We start from the raw sequence: 17,162 nt of genomic DNA, 5'->3' as shown, positions 1-17,162 counted from the left end.
GTGCACAAAATTCACCTTCTATCTGTAAATGCATCACGTGTTGGCCACTCCAAACATTTATCAGAGACAAGACACTGAGTAAGCCTAGATCTTGAACACAGTTCTGACAGTACTGAGCAATAAAGCACACCGTCTCAAGCATTTCAAAATCAGTATTTTTAACTTCCTATCTTTAGAGTAATTAAAATGGGGTGAAGGGGAAAATTTTGAGTATAAAAACCTGAGCAGTTACTCTGTTTTTAACACTAAACCCATATTTACAATTTAAGCCCCTCACTGGTGAAGTGTCAGGTGTATACAAACAGTGCAAGTGAAGTTGTAAATTTTAAATGCACATCTTTAATTCATTGCTTGTTTTAAGGAATATAAATATTTTCTCTTTTCTGAAGAAAAGAATTCTCCTCTATCTAAGAAGCTCTCGTTAGTTTAAAGAAAGGTCAAGTGCTGTTCAGCATTCCAACAGGCTGAGCAGCACCAGCCACTGAGTTTGTGTGGATGGAGAAGAGGAAGGAGATCCCATGGAGCAGGATTCCATGGAGCCCTTACCGTAGGAGCCTCTCCCAGCCATTTTGTGGAACTGCTGCCACGTGAGGGGTCCCTGCACGCCCCAGGACCGGACCGTTCGCTTCTTCTGGATGGCGTCCTGCAGCACGGGCTGCAGCGAGAGCAGCATGCGCAGGATGTCCTGGGAACACTGCATGCTCACATCCACCACTGCGGGGACACAAACGGGGTCAGGGAGCTGCACTACAGCCACCAGCCCAAAGCACCTCCACTGTAAACACTCTCTCCTAGAAAACACCTGCAGGCCACCCAGAGGCTGGGATAAAGTTGGGCACAAGCGGATTTACAGATCTCTCTCTTCCCCTGACAAAATGCACAGATGGATTTTTTTTCTTAATTTTGTTTTTTTCCCCTAGATTTTTTCCCACTCAAAGGTTCCCATCTTATGAGTTAAACTAAGGGAAAACACCCTAAAATAAAAACAAAACAAACAAAACCAACCCCAAAACCCCCCAAACAAGTTGTAGAAGCCTGAAACTCCTGGATTGCCCCTCCCAAAAAAGGCAGATTTGCAGGCTGCCACCCAGTGCTCATTTCAGAGAAGTCAAGGGAAGCCTCGAGCAGACTCAGCCCATTTCATCCAGAGCCACCACTGGGCCATTTCAGGTACAAGGCTTTAGAATGAAAAGCTGACACAAAATTTGGCATGGCTACTATTTCCAAGTCTTCTGTTTTAAAGTACTTTTTTCATCTTTTTGTACCAAACATCAGTCACAGTACACGGAGTCTTCTCCTGTGTGCCTGAAAACATCAATTTATTTATAGTCTGGGCTTTCCAAGTTAATTCCCCATTGAGGCACAGGAACCTAGCTGTGTTCTCCCAGGATTCCTCCTCATCTTCACTTACAACTATGAACTGCAGCTACCTGTAATTTGTAACTTTATTTTTCACCCTAACCCTGTTAAGAGTTGCCACTTGAAAATTCTATTAGAGAACAGTAAGCAAATACACAGAATGAAGGGTATTCCAGGAGACACTGCATCATTAGTCAGGCCCTCGAAGGAAAAATCCAAGGATTTCTGGCAGACCCAACACACAGTGAAGGCTACAATAATGCTTTTTTTTGCCACATGTGCCATTAACCTACTGCCCCCCTCTCCTCCTTAAAGAAGGGGGGAAGCCAACTGAATCAGAGCTGTTGTTTAATTCTGTCACAGTGGCCTTGACAATACAGTCACCACTCGAACCCTTCCTACAGGCATCAATCATTCCAGAGCCTCTGTAGAGCCACTCACCAAAAGCTCTCTAAAGGATAAACCCGGTGAAGTGTTGTGGACACTGACAGTGGTCTCATGTTACACTTCAGATATATATGGAGAATTTACAACTGAGAGCGGCCAAGGCCTTACTCTGCTTGGTGATCAGCACAGGGCTGGTGGAAGGGCTGGTTATTCTGGACACCATCAACCAGAAGCCTGTACGAGCACAGAGGTGGCAAAAAACAGCATTCAAAATCCACAAAGGAAAACCACAAAGAAAGAACCTTCAAAAACAAAAACCCAAACAGGTGGACAAGTAGAAAATAAGCAGTTTTCAATATTTACCATTTCTTTTTGACCAGTGGTGCAAGCAAGTAGTTTTCACAAGTGCTTCATCAACTTTCCCTCCTGACATATTGTCCATGAACTGCCGTCCATGTTCCAAGGCTAAGTAGCAGTCATTGCAACAATCCCTTTCTTCTACACGTACCAGGTTGCTGACGGCACCAACTTTGCCTACGGAGTCTTGGTCTGCTGCTCCAAAGGGTGAGAACAGGTTGGTGCATTGATCCTGCAGCAACAGTATCAAGTCATCGGGCAGCTTCTCGGGTTCTTTCAGCCCTCCACTGCCGTGTTCAATGGAAGTAGCTCTGAGAGCTTCAAAGCGTTTTTCCGCTTCTTTGCCGCACTCCGTGTTTCGCCCCAGAATATCCAACTCATCTTCAAGAAACAGCCCGGAACTGTTGCCAAATTTTCTATTCATAACAGCACTGAAACCACAGGTACACCTATACTGGGCCTCTTGTGTTGGATCAGGAATGTAAACTCCAACATCAGCACCTTTGATGTTCATATTGCAAACACAAATGCAGCAGCTGTCGAAGTTGCAGTCTTTGAAGAGATTCATGACGGACTCGGAGAGGATGAGATTCACATACAGGCTGTGTGCCTCGGGGATGGAAGGCACCGTCGCGGGCTCCACCGAGTTCAGCGGCCGACACGTGGAGGGGGTGGAAGCTGGGGAGTACAAATCCGAGTTCTCGTATTTCACTGAGCCCTGGGCGCTCGCAGGCCCGCCGGCTCCGCGGGGCGTGCGGGGAGTCCTTGGTGTTCTGGGAGTTGGGAAGCGAGGGGTGGAAGGAGAAGGGAGGATTCCAGCCCCGCCGTTGCTGGGAGGGGCACTGCTCGGGGGCATCCCAAACGGAGTGTGGGTCTGGGGGGTGTAGGCAGGGCCGTACTCCTGGTCCATGGTGCTCCCATCACTGACGGCAGCCACAAGAGAAGGAAAGGCTTTAAGTACACAACACGCTGGGTTTGAAGTTTAAGACTCAGATTTCTAAAGAAGGACTTTCCTAATTAATATTTGCTTTTTTTAAGCTAGTCTTTCATAATCCACAGTAAGATTTTCATTCCCTAAGGAACTTCAAGAGCGTTTGTTCTAAATGACTTTGCAGGACTCCCACTGACAGCACCATTAAAGAATCTCTCCCTGCCTCCTTTCGTCTTTTCCTTTGCACAAAGCTCCCAGGAAACAAGTGTGGTCAGAATAAATTATAAATTCTGTGGTTGTATGGAGTCTAAAGGACACCTTTTTCATTCATGTTTTATTTACATGTTGTGTTGACACACACTAAGAAAATAGACCAGGTCTATTGACAGCAGATTCAGCTGAATCCATGAGGAAAGTACCACCTGGAAAGGTTTAACATTTTCTTTCCTAAGCACCTGAGTATCTCCAAAAACTTGTAAGGCTAACGAGACCTGGAAATATATTGCTAATGAGTAACAGAAGCAACATCAGTATTTAATCCAAGATTTAATATTCAGATCATCTTATCAAGAAATGCATAACACCTCCTTGCTGCCTAATCCATTTTTACCAGCTACTAATGCAGAAGAGAAAAGAAGAAATCTTTTCCTTGAGAAGAGCTGGCAGCAAGACCATCCCTACCAAATGCAGGGTACAGAAACGTCCCCTGCAGTTCTGCTGTGCCCAGGCCCAGTCACACAGCACAGGAAATGCTTTCCTACTCCCAGCACAGCTGAGTTTACTGCTGCTTAAGAAAAGAATTTAAGAAACAGCAGCACCACCTACTAAGCCCTTCCAGCACCGACTACACCACCGCAAAAACAAAGTCCCAAGTTTACATTTATCTTGATTGTTACCATCTTCATTACTTATTAAACCTGGACTTGCACCATTAAGCTTCCCCAAGAAACCTTTAAAGAAGACAACAAATAAAATGTATGTACAGTTAAGAAGCTCTTTGAGAAGAGTCTCCTGCAGTAGGTTTAGCCAGAAGGATGTTTTTAAAGGCTCTTGTCGGTTGTATAAACACAGAGCATATACAAATATTCCCATTACTGATTGACAAAATAAATATTTAGGGGTGGCAAAGTGAGCACATCACAAAGCTGAACCCCCCAGGGTCATACCCATCTTTGATGAAAGGCATGGCAGGGCCTGGAGGAAGCAGATCCAGCTTTCCCACAGTCCAGCTCTGGCGGTAAATGCATTCCTCGGGCAGTTTGATGGGAGGAAGACACTGGCTGGGAAGAGTCTTCAGTGGTGCAAACATGGAACATCCCACTAAAGCTTGACAGTTCTCAGGTTTATAAACGTAAGAATAATCCTGGAAGTCAGACATGGGAAAGCATTAATGTGCAAATTAGATCACTGCAGTAATTAAATGTATTCTCCAACAAATAGGACTGAGTTCAAGCAGCAGTTCCTTAACCCAAAATCCTGACACTGCTGAGAAGAGAACAAGAAAAAGCTGAGATGTGTACACACGGTATTCACACAACACCAAAACAAACCTCAGTGAACTGCAATGGCTGAAAGGATTTCTGCAGCTCACTAACGGCTATTCAGGTATTACTCTCGCTTAAGTGGTAAAACACTACATACTACAAAGCGTATTACCTTCCCCAAAATAATGCACGACAAGTTTCAATTTGTACTTTGATCTCCCCCCATTCCTACTCAGATTTAAGAAATGAACTGATCAATAATCACCTCAAGCATTGATCAGGGCTGTCAGCACCACCTACCTTGATTTCAGCAGGTTTGGGGCTGCAGAAACCCTCATCTACTTCGATTCTGAACTGAGCTCCCACAGTAGAGCTATTCCCTTCCAGCACTGTTCCTCCAAGTGTAGTGTCCATGCTGCCATACTCCTTATTGTTCATGTTCATTGGAGAAAACCCCATAATATGTTGTTCCAGTGAAGGGGGAGTTGGATACATTTTATGGAGATCTGCAGTGCCTAATTTCAGATCAGAAGCAGACTTTAGAGCATGAAAACTTCCTGAAGTGTTTCCCGAATCTCAAAATTTTGCAAAGGCAAATGAAGGGTACATTTCCAAAGTGCCACAACATATTAGAGTCAAATGTTTAGAGCTGGCATTCTCTTTAGGCAAAAAGAAAACACAAATAAATCTTACTTATGCATGACAGTGGGTCTAGATTCCCTGTTTTTGCCTCCTTGCAGTTGGATTTGTCATCAGTGCCGTTCACTGTTCGTTTAGATCCAGGCTAAGAAAGAAGTATTGTCATAAAATCACTTCAGACATAAACACATGTTCATGTTTCCTGCTAACAGGAAATCTCACCTGCACATACAAAGCTGAGACATTGTATAATATTTAGAAAAATTAAAATAGCTCAGAAGCCTAAGGTTGGGCTTGCACTTGTTCTTAATTCCTGGAACCCAGAGAACCTCTCCCAACAGGTCACAATGTTATTGAAGGGAAAAACCAGTTACAAAATAACCCTCATAATTTACAGCAGACAGTAAAAGAAGCTAAATTAGGGCTGCCCACAGTCTACTAGAACAAACCACAACACTCCCAGAGCCACATTAACATCACTGGTGTTACCACAGGAACAGAAAAGACAAACACAAATCCTGCAACAAGAAATACAGGAAAGAAAAGCTGTCAAAAGTAAAAGAATAAGAGATATTTTACCATCTTTAAACACTTCAGATGTCTACAGAATGTAAGTGTTCATGTTTAAAAGCAAACAGACCTCCTTTACATTCTGATGACCTTTGAAGGCTGTTAAGATCCTTCAGCCCTTACTCAGCTCCAGCTCCCATTAAAGTTGATGGGCATTTTGTCTGGGTAAGGGGATTTAGGATTAAACATGGAGCAACGTACAGTTCAGAAAAGACAACTGATTACAAACAGTATTGAAATAGAAACTAGAAAGATAATGGATTCAGAGCCATCAAACTGCAAGAGAAAGTGTTCCAAGATAATAGCTGCTGCAGAGAAGCAGCTTATTTGGCAGAATGTCCAGTGTTTAAATGCCTTTTCTCTTTCAGAAGTTGCTGGTTTGTATCAGTATTACCTCGATGAAGCAGTTAACCAGAGCCCAGACCACAGGAAAAGAACACACTAGGACCTGCTGAATCTGTACAACTCAAAGTATGTTCAGGCAGCACACACTGTGGGCATTGTAAGGAAGTAAGATCAAAAGGGTGTTTGCATCAAAAATCTGCCTGCATGAGTCAACCAGAACAGTCCGTTTGCCACCGAGGGGCCACAGCTCTTGTTCGTGTGAATGTTTTGCAACCTCTCCTACGAACGCCAGAAAAAAAAAAAAATCAAACCCCAAACCACAGAAAGACAAGAGCTGTTCCTCGCTGTTTTTTTTTTGGCTGGCACCTGCCAGGACTTTTTGCAGGTCACTTACTGTGAGTTCATCTTCATCAGAATTGAAGAGATTGTCCAGGTCAGTGTAGGACACCACCAGGTCTGTCTCGTGGAACAGGCTGGTCGAGGCAGTGCGGGCGTGGGCAGCCAAGCGCTGGGCATCTGTGGAGAGAGACCAACATCACACCACTGGCACTGCATCTGCATGAAAAACTTCATTAAAGAGCTCTTTCCACAGCTGGGGGAAAGGAAACCAAAGGGGTGAGACGGCCTTGGTTCATCTCATCCATCTTACACAGAGGTTGAGGGCCCTTCCATTTTAGATTTTATAGCCAATTAGCCATTTTAGATTTTTTGCAAGGTGCAACAAAGAAATGCTCCAAGCAGACTGCAGGAAATACAAACCATAAACCACAAAACTTAGCAGCTTATTAGAATTTATTGACTATTCAAGACACCATTAATATAACACAATTAAGACAGAGAGGAAAAAAAAGCCTCTTTACCTTGCTTGACAGAAGGACTAAAGAGAGACATTGCATCCTCTCCTTCATGGGATAGAACTGTAACGCTGGATGTCCCATCCTCAGCCTATTAAAAAAAGAGAGAAAAGTTTGCTTAAATTAATGGGTGGGGTGGGAGGTATTTGATGTTCCTGTGAGGATTCTGTCCCTGAAGAAGGATCAGGTTCTCATTACCCTGTGAGCTCAGCAGGGGCAGACTGGGGGCTGCTGCTGGCTCAGGGGGAGCAGAGCTTGGGCTGCCAACACAGGGTTTGTCTTGGGGATAAGTTTACAAAGCAAGCTGTGGATTCTTGCTACAACACCTTAAGGAACAATCCTTGCTATCAGATGCTACACATTAACTGTACCAGTTCCTGAATGGAATGCATCCACAGATAACTAATTCTAATAAGCAAAATTATTTCACAGACAAGCCCCCAGTGCAGTTAGATTTTCTCCTTTTCTGTAGGCGCCCTTTTGCTTTAAGTACAAGTCTCATGTAGCTGCACTAAAGCACAAAAAAAGAATAAAAATTGCAATTCACTGGCCAGGGAACAAGTCAGGGCTCACCTCACCTACCCCCAGACCTTTCCACTCATGAACAAAGCACTGGCCATGTTCTTCCTCCCTCCCCAGGCACCTGCCAGCATCTATTTCCACAGGAGGCCACTGAGCCAGACTGATCCAGCAGCTTGTTCCTCATAAACCCTGATGCAATGGCACCACCAGTGTGCCAAAAAAAACTTAGGTGCCATTAGAGACATTATGCTTAATGTCATTGATCATTCCTGCTAGAATATAATTTGTTTTTTAATTTGCTTCTAAATACGTGAAGAAGGGTTTAAATTCTATCCCGTGCCTAAGGCAATTTGTTTTAATCTCATCACTGATTTGTAGCCTCATTCCTTTACTCACCTTGTGTTTCTTCCCCACTTCCCTCTCAATGTTCTGCCTGTCCTTTTTACTGTCAGGAAATAGGAATTCCACATCTCCATCCACAAAGGCATAAGGATCAATTTCAGGTTCCTGGTCAGCTTCCGTTGCTACAGCTGTTAAATATTGGTTTTTACTCTGATACTGTTGCACCAGTTCATCTGAAACCTTCAAAGGTTTCCTACATTGCACCATTAATCTGAACAGAAGAAAAATAAAATCACAAAATCATTTATTTAGCACTTATTACATGGAATTATTTCTGCTATCACACAGCCTTAACAAGAACAACCTCATCGTTCCACTTCCTTCCTTCACACCCCAGCTTCAGAAAACTTTTGGGGATGAAGATTAAATCATTACTCATTTAATATCACCTCCTTCCACACATCAGATCCAGCCATGTGATTCATCCTGCCCCTCTCTCCTCAAGCACTGTCAATTCACATAAAGATTAGTAATTTATCCCAGGTCATGGCTGTCATTTGTTATAAGGCACAAATGGATTCAACTCTCCACATCCACTAAAAGAAACCAGGCTAAAGAATTACTCACTGCATTCCCAAAAAAAGCCCAAGCAATAATCACAAGTAAAGCACACAAATGCCACTGTGTTCAGGAGCCATTTATATCACTCAGATCAATACAAATGAAGCTTGCAGCACACCAGTAACTAATTTACTAATGAAAAAAATCTAACCACATTTGCCTTTATCAGCATTTTTCTTTTGTTAACATTCTGAGCCAAAACTGGAGCTGGTAAGTACACAGAAATTAATGTTTTCTCTCAGGAGCATTGGTTTCACAAATGTGGCATTGCACCAGGAAAAAAAGACATTGCAAGGAAATGTAGATGTGCCCCTGAACCACCTTTATTTTCTGCACCCCAACATACCAAAGGCACCAGCTGAGGTAGGTGCTCCCTCAAACAAGAGGAGAAGCTCCTGCACATTCCTCTCAACCATAGAAACAGTTTGACTTTCAAAGACACTTCCTAGAAACAAACTGTCCCAAAACACATCTCACAGCCAACAGCAATGGCAAATCCATCCATGCTGCTCTTCCATGCTCAATAAACCAGTTTCTAAATCCTGCCAAAATTGCCATCAGGAAAAAAAAAATGGCAGAAAAAGAGATGGAAACTACCTTTCTAGGAATGGGGAATTAAACACCTCTGCTGTATTTTTGACCAGCAGAGAGGAAGAGAAGGTAACAGCCAGATATCCCAGGGGGAAAAGACTGCTTTTGGTAACTTGTCAAATCAAACTAGGAAAGATCATGTCTTGAAGAGGAAAAAGGAGACATCTTTCCTTATCTACTTGGCTGAAGTGAATTCAAGGCAAAGAAAAAAAGCACTAAAAAATCCTACACATGCACATCTTGAAAGAGCCTCTTAAACAGTGACCACAAAGAATGTCTAGAACTGTGTGTGAGCACAGAGCAGCAGCTACACCACATTTACTCCTTCTCCCAGCTTTCCTACACAGCCATTCCAGTGCTGCCACCAGTGGCTCCCCACTGCCAGCAACAGCACAAAAACCAACTCCAGGCTTCTGTCTTGTGAGTAGCTGCTCTTCACCCCAAATTCAGCACCCCAGCTCCTAAAATTAAACCCAAAGCTCTCAATTATTTGATATCGATCACAGTAAGAGTCTCATTTCAGCTGAATAAGAAAATTTGGCCCAAAAATAATCAAGAGAAGTGCAGGGATAGAGGCAGCTCTGGGCGCAGTCCTTGATTCCTCGATCACAGCCCTGAGCCCAAGTTTGCCACCTCTGCATGCTCACCCCAATCCTGTTAAGCTGTGCCTGCTGTTAACAGCCCTGTCAGCACCTGTTGCTTCCCAGTGGCTTGTCCTCACAGGGAAGTGTTGTGAAACAGGGATGACAGGAACAATTCCCTGCTCACCCAACAGCACAGGGACACAGCCCACGGGGGCAAGGGTTCTGCTTCAGGGGTTTTGGGCATTTGGTGGTGGTGATCTTTCTTGGGGAGTTTGTTTTTGCTCTAACTGGTAAAGCAAATTCATCTTGGCTCATTCTGCTGTAAAACAGAGCTCAAAGTTTTAACACTAAAACCACCAGAGTTTGTTTTCTTCCAGTGGCCCTAAGCTCCAGAATTTACTCAAAACAGTATCCAATGTGACCAATTCCTTTATCCCAATGGAAACAAGCAGCAGAGCAGAATGTTCTACAAGCTGGGGCTTGTAACATCAGCTCTTCTAAGTGAAAACAGGAGCAGAAATGAGAGAAGAAACTTTAACAGGATCTCTGCAGCTGAGACCATCCATATTCCTTCAAATAATGAAGAAATCAAATACTAAAGTGAAAACGTTTTGTTTTTTTTTTTTTTTTGGAGGGGGAGAGGAGGGGGGAAGGAAGGGACTTAAGTCCCTAATAGGCATCATTTGGCTGCAGATTAACTTTATAGTATAAAAATAAATATCATTGCTGTCAGTTAAATCAGAGCTAAAATGAGGAAAAGCTGGAAAGTCTTGCTGCAGATGTGACTGTGCTTTGTCCTCCCATTTCACAAGGATTCACTTCTTGTACCAGAGTTGTGCTCACACCCTCAGCATTACTGCTCCTTCTGCTGAGAAACTCCTGCCTTTGGCCTTCCTGTTCCCTCACTTCTCGAGTTGTTACCCCAGGATCAAGCACCACTTACTCTGTAACTGATGTTACATTTTCCTGTCCAGCAGGTATTACTGGATCATCTCTCAACTTATCATTTGGAAGCTGGGGTGGTAAGAACTCCACATCCTTTTTCTTTGGAACTTTATAATACTTCCAAGTCGTGTCAGCTTCATCCTCCTCCAAATTGACGGCAGTGCCGACGTACACGGTGGGCTCTATAACCTCGGGGAACGCGGCTGGGAAAGGCTGGGACAAGCCATCGAGCCTGTCTTCCATTGCTTTTGTGGGGACCAAGGGGTCTGGCGTTGGCATCTGGTAGAAATGTTGACTCTGGGGCGTGGAGGGAGCTTTGGGCACCCCCTCGTCGGCGCCGTCGCAGGGGTGGGGGCTGAGCGGCGGCGGCTGCGGCGAGTTCGCCAGCTCGGCCCCGTGCAGCTGCGGGGGCTTTGCTCCGTCGGCAGTTCGGATATTGGCAAACCTCACTTGGCTGTCTGGTGCAGCCATCACAAGCCTCTGACTCGCTGAATCTGCCTCCATGGCAACATCATCACTGATAGATACACGATGATGAAAAGGAGTCAAAGGGCGTTTCTGTGGCTTATCCCCTTTGTCTTGCTTCTCATTTGTCTTGTGCTTCGGAGCCGCCGGCTGCTGGGGGCCCACAGGTGGGGCCTGCCCCTGTTGACCTGAATTTCTTGGTTTGAGATTTTTGTGCCTGCAGAATTAATACAAGGGAAAAGAGTGCACATTAATCTTTCAAATATGTCTATGGTGTTCTTTTTCACTAGATAAGAACCTGCTTCTAGGCCATTAAACAGCCCGTGAGAGATGTCTGAAACCGAAACTGTTCCGAAGTGAAGCTGCCTCTTCTTTCTGAGCAGAATTTGAGTGACTTGAGCAGCACTGTATGATTTTAGAATACCATCTTAAAAATTGTTACATCTGTCCTATGAGCCAAACACACAAGTAATCCTCAGAATTAAGACAGTATTTTATAACTGCTTTAGCAGAAATAGATTGTCACATGAATACCTCATCATTTTTAACTTGTGCCAGCACTGACGAATCAGTAGGACAACGTAAGAATTAGTGAATGGCTTCTGGAATTCAAACACCGACACCAGCCAAGAGAGCTGCCCAAGCCTCACTGGGTTAAGGACTGCAAAATTAACACCAAGAACCAAGAAGCCAAGCTCACTCCTACAAAAGCTATTTCCAAGCTATTACAAGGCTTTTGTAGCTGCTTACTTACAAATTTAGCAAGTGTGGGAAAAAGAAAAACGCAGTTTCTCAACTGCATTAATACAGCTGGGTCTGTTCAGTGTAAATGCACTTGAGCTTAAACATTTCATCTGCAAGTTCAAGATGCCAACTTTCAGGACCATCTGACAGAATGAGGCACATGAAATACTGAAGTGTAGAATGAAATGTTTATGATTAAGCCATTGAACTGCAGGTACATGCTCCGTGCCTGGGAGTTCTTCGCCACTCTTTCATTAGCAAAGTTAAGAAGCACTTGTATTGAAAAAACAGGATTAGGCAGGGATAAAAGGTAAGAGGTATCAAAATCTATTTTTACTTTAAACGCTTACACATATCCGCATGTTTTTCTCCACTTAGAATTCAAAACACATGGAATAATGAGGAGGTTTAGGTCTTTGCAATTTCTCTTTAGGCAACTGCATATTTCTAATACACACCTCACATAGTTAATTGATTGGTTTGCTCTTAACTAGTGCTATCATAGCTAAATTCTCCTTGAAAAGAACATTTAATCCTCCTCCACACCCCAGCTCTTCTCAGGACACAAGGATTTCCACAGAACTTTAACCAACCATTTCAATAAGGGAGTTTAAAAAATGCATTTATCTCAAAATGCTACATCCTCCAGACAGTAATTTTTTCCTAAGATACCAATATTCCCTGCAAGGTAATCAGTGTAACATTTAAATCAGAGAAAGTGTTTAAACCTATTGCAACACTTCAGTCACCTAAAGATTAATATTCTGCCATAAGTACAGAAATTGAAAATTCAATGAAATTAATGTTTCCATTTATTTTAAATACCTGTATTAACAGCGTGTGGCATTGCAGCCTCCAAAAAGGCTGTAGATTATATACACACATATATATACATATATATTTAATCTCAGACATTTTGCCCTTTGTTTTGATCTCCTTTTTCCCCAGCTAATATAAAAAACACACACTGGCATTCACTCCCAGAGGAGCAGTTTTCCACACAGCCACCCATGGAATGCCACCCTTCCCAGAGAGCAGGTCTGGGGGTTTTATTCCTATTCACCAAGCTCATGATTAACAGCTTTCTCCCTTCAAGGCTAATGCCACAGCCCTCTAGAAGAGTTGCTTAAATCCTAAATAAACAGCACTCCCTGAGAAAGCTGCCCATGAGAGGGTGACTGCCCACATCCATATGGAATTCCAGCCCAGGACTTGGGAATTGTCCCTGCACTGGCAGCAGGCCCCCCTCAGCTCCAACCTCTGCAGTAACTCCTTGGGCAGAATTTCAAGACCTCCAATGACATTTAGGAAAGGAGATACAAATTTTGTTCCAGCTTTCCTCCAAGCAGCTACTGCTTAATTACTCCTGCAGGAGAGATCAGGAGCCTCTCCTGAGCACTTCAGCCCCGGCGAACACGGCCGGGCTGTGCCTCTGCCAAGTGCTGTACCTTGAACAATTGCAATTTGTCCTCTGCGTGGCTTCAACAAAATCCCAGGATGCCACCTTGTCAGCTGTCTCCTCCTCACACAAGCCATTTGATGTAGCAGAATACTTCCTCCTAGGATTCAATACCAGGAGAGTTATTTGGGAGCAACATATGTTCTTCTCTTATCTTCTGGCAAAGCTCAAGAGCAGTTTGGTGACAAGGGATTCAGCAAAGAAAGGATAAATAGCCTTTTCCTGACATATTAAACTGAGAACTAAGTACATCATTCCTAAAAAGTTAGGAAAAAAATTATCTTCTTTAGAAATGGTTTATTAGAAGAGTAAAGTACATTCCACCAGCAGTCACAGCACCCTAAACAGAACTAACTGCTACAAGGAACACACCAAATATTGGTATTTTTGGCTTCAGAGGATAATACATACTTGTTCTGTGCTCTGTTCATGTTGCACTCTTGCCAGACTCTGTCCACCACTTGGTTGGCCAGTTTTCTGGGGATTTTGCCACCGTGATGGCTGGTACTGTCCGAGATAAATCCGTCCGAAACCGAGGAAAACTTCACCCATTTCTGGGCAGATTGAGCATCAACTGAAAAGCAGCACCAGAGGAAAGAGATTCAGGCAGTGAGACAATGCAGTGTCTATCACTCTAATTCAAACACCATAAGAAGAAAAGTATCTTCTTGATTCAGTGTTAGGAAATAAAAACACACAGAAAATTTAAGAATAGTAGCAGATTATCATAGGACATATTAAAAAGCACCATATATGTTTATGTTGTAAGTGGGCTGGATGTTCTTTATCTTTGATGAAAGTGACCTGAAATAGAAAACAACTTGAGCAAAGTCAAGATTATGATTTTAAAAAACGGGTCAAGCTTGGGTAACAGAAGATCATGGAAGAAAAAGGAAACAAAGCCTCTTCTGCACAATAAAACTTATGTAAATGTCACCTGAAACTATCAGTGAGTGTCACCTGCTGTGACCTAAATCAGCTCCCCACAAGCACTGCTCACACCCAGGGCAGAGGGCACACAGCCTTACTGTTAACTTAAGTACAGCCAACCTTCCTGGGCTGGGAGAAAACATCACCTTTCACTAATGACCGAGGGCACAACAGGGGTTATGGAGCTGTGTCAGAACACAGCCATGCCACAGAGGGGAAAAACCCCAAAAACTTCCCCAGAGCAATCCAAAGTACTGGTAACAACATCAAGTGCAGCAGCAGCTCTAGTTTCAGCAGCTTACAGAAGACCTTCAGTTCATTTTGCCCACAGCTGGTGACACAGTTTTACCACAACAAACTTAGGACTAAAGAAATGTGATTTTTCCTACCACGCCAGCTGCACACAGAGCACTGAATCCCCTGCAAACACTGCTGTGTTAGAAGAAGCCATGGAAACAATTCCCTCATGCAGAAGCCAATTCCTTCCCACCTGTCTGAACCTCCTCTGGGGACGTGGGTGGCGTCAGGGTGACCGAGGACATGGCAGGGTCTCTGGTGGAAGCAGGCACTTGGTGGACCCCCAGGCAGGCAGTGGAGCAGTGGGGAGCCCCCACGGAGCTGGGAGCAGGGATGTCTGTCTGAGGGACCAGCACGAAGCACGCCGGGTACACCATCCTCACCCCAGCTGCCAAGAGAGGGCATTGCCCAGTTAGTTACACTCACAGTCATCAAATGAATCATTTTAGCAGGTACTCCTGAGCTGACAGACCCTTTTCTACCTACTGAAGCATCTCCTTGGACAAAAAACATCTGTTGTCACCTCCATCATTGCTTGATTTGCTTTATCCAGAGGATTTGGGTGAATGAATAAAAAGGGCTTTGTGTAGGCAGAGATATCCACATGCTGCTACCTGCTTCTGTCACTTTGTTTTATAAAGGCTGGAAAAATCCTTTTTAGCATCATGTAGCACTGCCAACATCCCCAGCAGCACGAGGGTCTCCAGCCAGCACTGCACTACGAGCTCCTCACAGAGAAGGGATTACATTTTCTGGGAAATCAAAGTTCACCAATCCACAGCAGAACAAACCACAGCATCCAGGGGCTGGGATTTTGGGAAAAACAGCGGATAAAGGCAGTGCCTGAGTACATCAGGCTCCCCAGGACTGGTTTTGAAGACATCCCTAAAAAGCAAGTCTGCTCTGTTTGAATTTGCACAGACTCTGAAACAGCACAACCTGCTTTTGACTCAGCTCAGATGTCAACAGTGATCATCCAGGAGTTTTTTTTACTCTCTTAATTATTGTTTTTTTTTAAATCTTCCCTCTCAGGCCACATAAGAAAAAGGCCTCCTACTAATGGGTCTGCAAAATCCATTTTGAGCAGCAACTCATCATAGATAGTCCTGAGCATCAAACAGGAAAACAAAAGCCAACAACTATTGTTGCAAAGGAATCAAATGGGGTCACTTCTGCATTCAGAATTTTGCACGTTTCATCAGCCAGTTTATTTCAGTAATTAAAGGTAATCAGGCTCACCAACAAGGACTTCAACAGCAGCTAAAGAATCATCCTCCCAATCCATTTCTTCTTGCTTTTCCTCAGATCCCTCCTTCAAGTTGGATGTGACGGGGTAGAATTGCTTCCACTCCCCAATCAGCTTTTTTGTGGATGAATCAGAAAGCTTGAAGGACTGCCCTGTGAGTGTGCCATTCAACCCAAAGGGGCTCAGGATAACTAAAACAGAAATAAAAATCCATTGGAGATGATAGTCACACCAAATTCCCTCTTCCCCTCTGCAATAGCAGCACTCTAATTTCAGCCACACCAAACAAACAACTTACCATTGGTAAGTCAAAATGCAGCCTAATCATGATTTACACTACCCAAGCTTTTGGCAATAGGTTCCCATTGTTAAATTTATAGGTACTGTAAGAATTGAGGAACCACAATAACAACTACAAATTAATCCACTCAAACAAGCAACAGGCAGGTTTTCATCTCAGCTTGCGAGGAGTCTCAGATACAGGTGGGATAAAGAAACACTTCCAAATCCTGGCAGAGTTTAGGTGTTTCCTCATCCTTTCATTCAGCTGGTTACAACAACAGGGAATACATAGGGAATCATCTGATTCATGTTTAGTCTTGTCCACAGTAGGGAAGCACAGCTGCTGTTAAGTTGCATTCAGAAAAAAAAAGCAAGTTTGGACACTGAGCATTACTGAAGGTGTGTGGCCATGCAGGAGAGGAGGTTTCTGCAGGGAGGGATCACACAGCCCCACTGACCAGACTCAGGCCCCAGCACTCCTCTGTCTTCCAGAGCACAACCTGCATCTGCTGGGGAACCACAGGGATTCACAGGCAAGGAAGAGCCAAGGGAAAAGGGGAGAGGGTGTCAACAGGTTAAATACACTGAGCCAAAAATGGGTTTCTGATAGAGGGTTGGTGAAGGTATCTGGGGGTTATAAGGTTGAAACAACAAAATATTTAAGTCACCAAAATGACAGTACTTGGAAAGGGTGTCATGAGGACAAATGGCTCAATTACATGCCAAGAGATGAATATGCAGATGCTCCACCTGCAGCGGGGCCAGCACACAGCACGTGGCTGTGTGAGCACAGGGCACAGCTGGGGACAGCAGGGCACACTCTGCCCCCACTGCCAGCCCGGCCCAAGGCCTCAGGGAGCAGGCAGAGGATGAATGCAGGTGCCACAGGCAGCAATCCCACCTTGGAAGGGGCTGTTGGACTGCTGGGCCAGGGTGAGGTGCTCCTCACTGAGCAGGTACACGGGCTGGTGCTGGCTGATCTCCACGCTGGTGCACACGTTGCTGTCCCCATGCAGGAAGAAGGTGAACGAGCAGGACAAGTGCTCACTGCAAAGGCAACAGCAGAAAATAAGTCTGAAGCACAGAATTTTAAGTAGTCTCTTTTTCAGTAGTTTTCAGGCATTTCCTCACAATATATTCATTAATGGAAGTAGCCAAAACACCCTTCTATGTAAACAGCAAGAAAATGCTAAATATATGTTCCCTTT

The 17,162-nt window shown here is 44.1% G+C and overlaps 1 protein-coding gene across 1 annotated transcript in view; it reads right to left on the bottom strand.

Annotated features, from left to right (window-relative positions):
- MED13 (mediator complex subunit 13) overlaps positions 1-17,162 on the bottom strand; it is a 51,430-nt gene that overhangs the window by 10,005 nt on the left and 24,263 nt on the right. Inside the window, exons 4-17 of the mRNA XM_053961055.1 lie at positions 16,856-17,001; positions 15,666-15,863; positions 14,620-14,814; positions 13,611-13,773; positions 13,189-13,299; positions 10,530-11,213; positions 7,845-8,061; positions 6,933-7,017; positions 6,467-6,588; positions 5,212-5,302; positions 4,819-5,033; positions 4,201-4,397; positions 2,110-3,026; positions 547-714 (exon numbers count right to left, since the gene is read on the bottom strand). Of these exons, the coding sequence (XP_053817030.1) occupies positions 547-714; positions 2,110-3,026; positions 4,201-4,397; positions 4,819-5,033; positions 5,212-5,302; positions 6,467-6,588; positions 6,933-7,017; positions 7,845-8,061; positions 10,530-11,213; positions 13,189-13,299; positions 13,611-13,773; positions 14,620-14,814; positions 15,666-15,863; positions 16,856-17,001 (3,509 nt within the window). The remainder of the gene's footprint in view (positions 1-546; positions 715-2,109; positions 3,027-4,200; positions 4,398-4,818; positions 5,034-5,211; positions 5,303-6,466; positions 6,589-6,932; positions 7,018-7,844; positions 8,062-10,529; positions 11,214-13,188; positions 13,300-13,610; positions 13,774-14,619; positions 14,815-15,665; positions 15,864-16,855; positions 17,002-17,162) is intronic.

Source organism: Vidua chalybeata, chromosome 20, assembly GCF_026979565.1.
Source record: "Vidua chalybeata isolate OUT-0048 chromosome 20, bVidCha1 merged haplotype, whole genome shotgun sequence".
Taxonomy (NCBI): Eukaryota; Metazoa; Chordata; class Aves; order Passeriformes; family Viduidae; genus Vidua; species Vidua chalybeata.
Note: the sequence above shows the minus strand (reverse complement) of the source record. Positions and strands in the feature narration are given on the sequence as shown.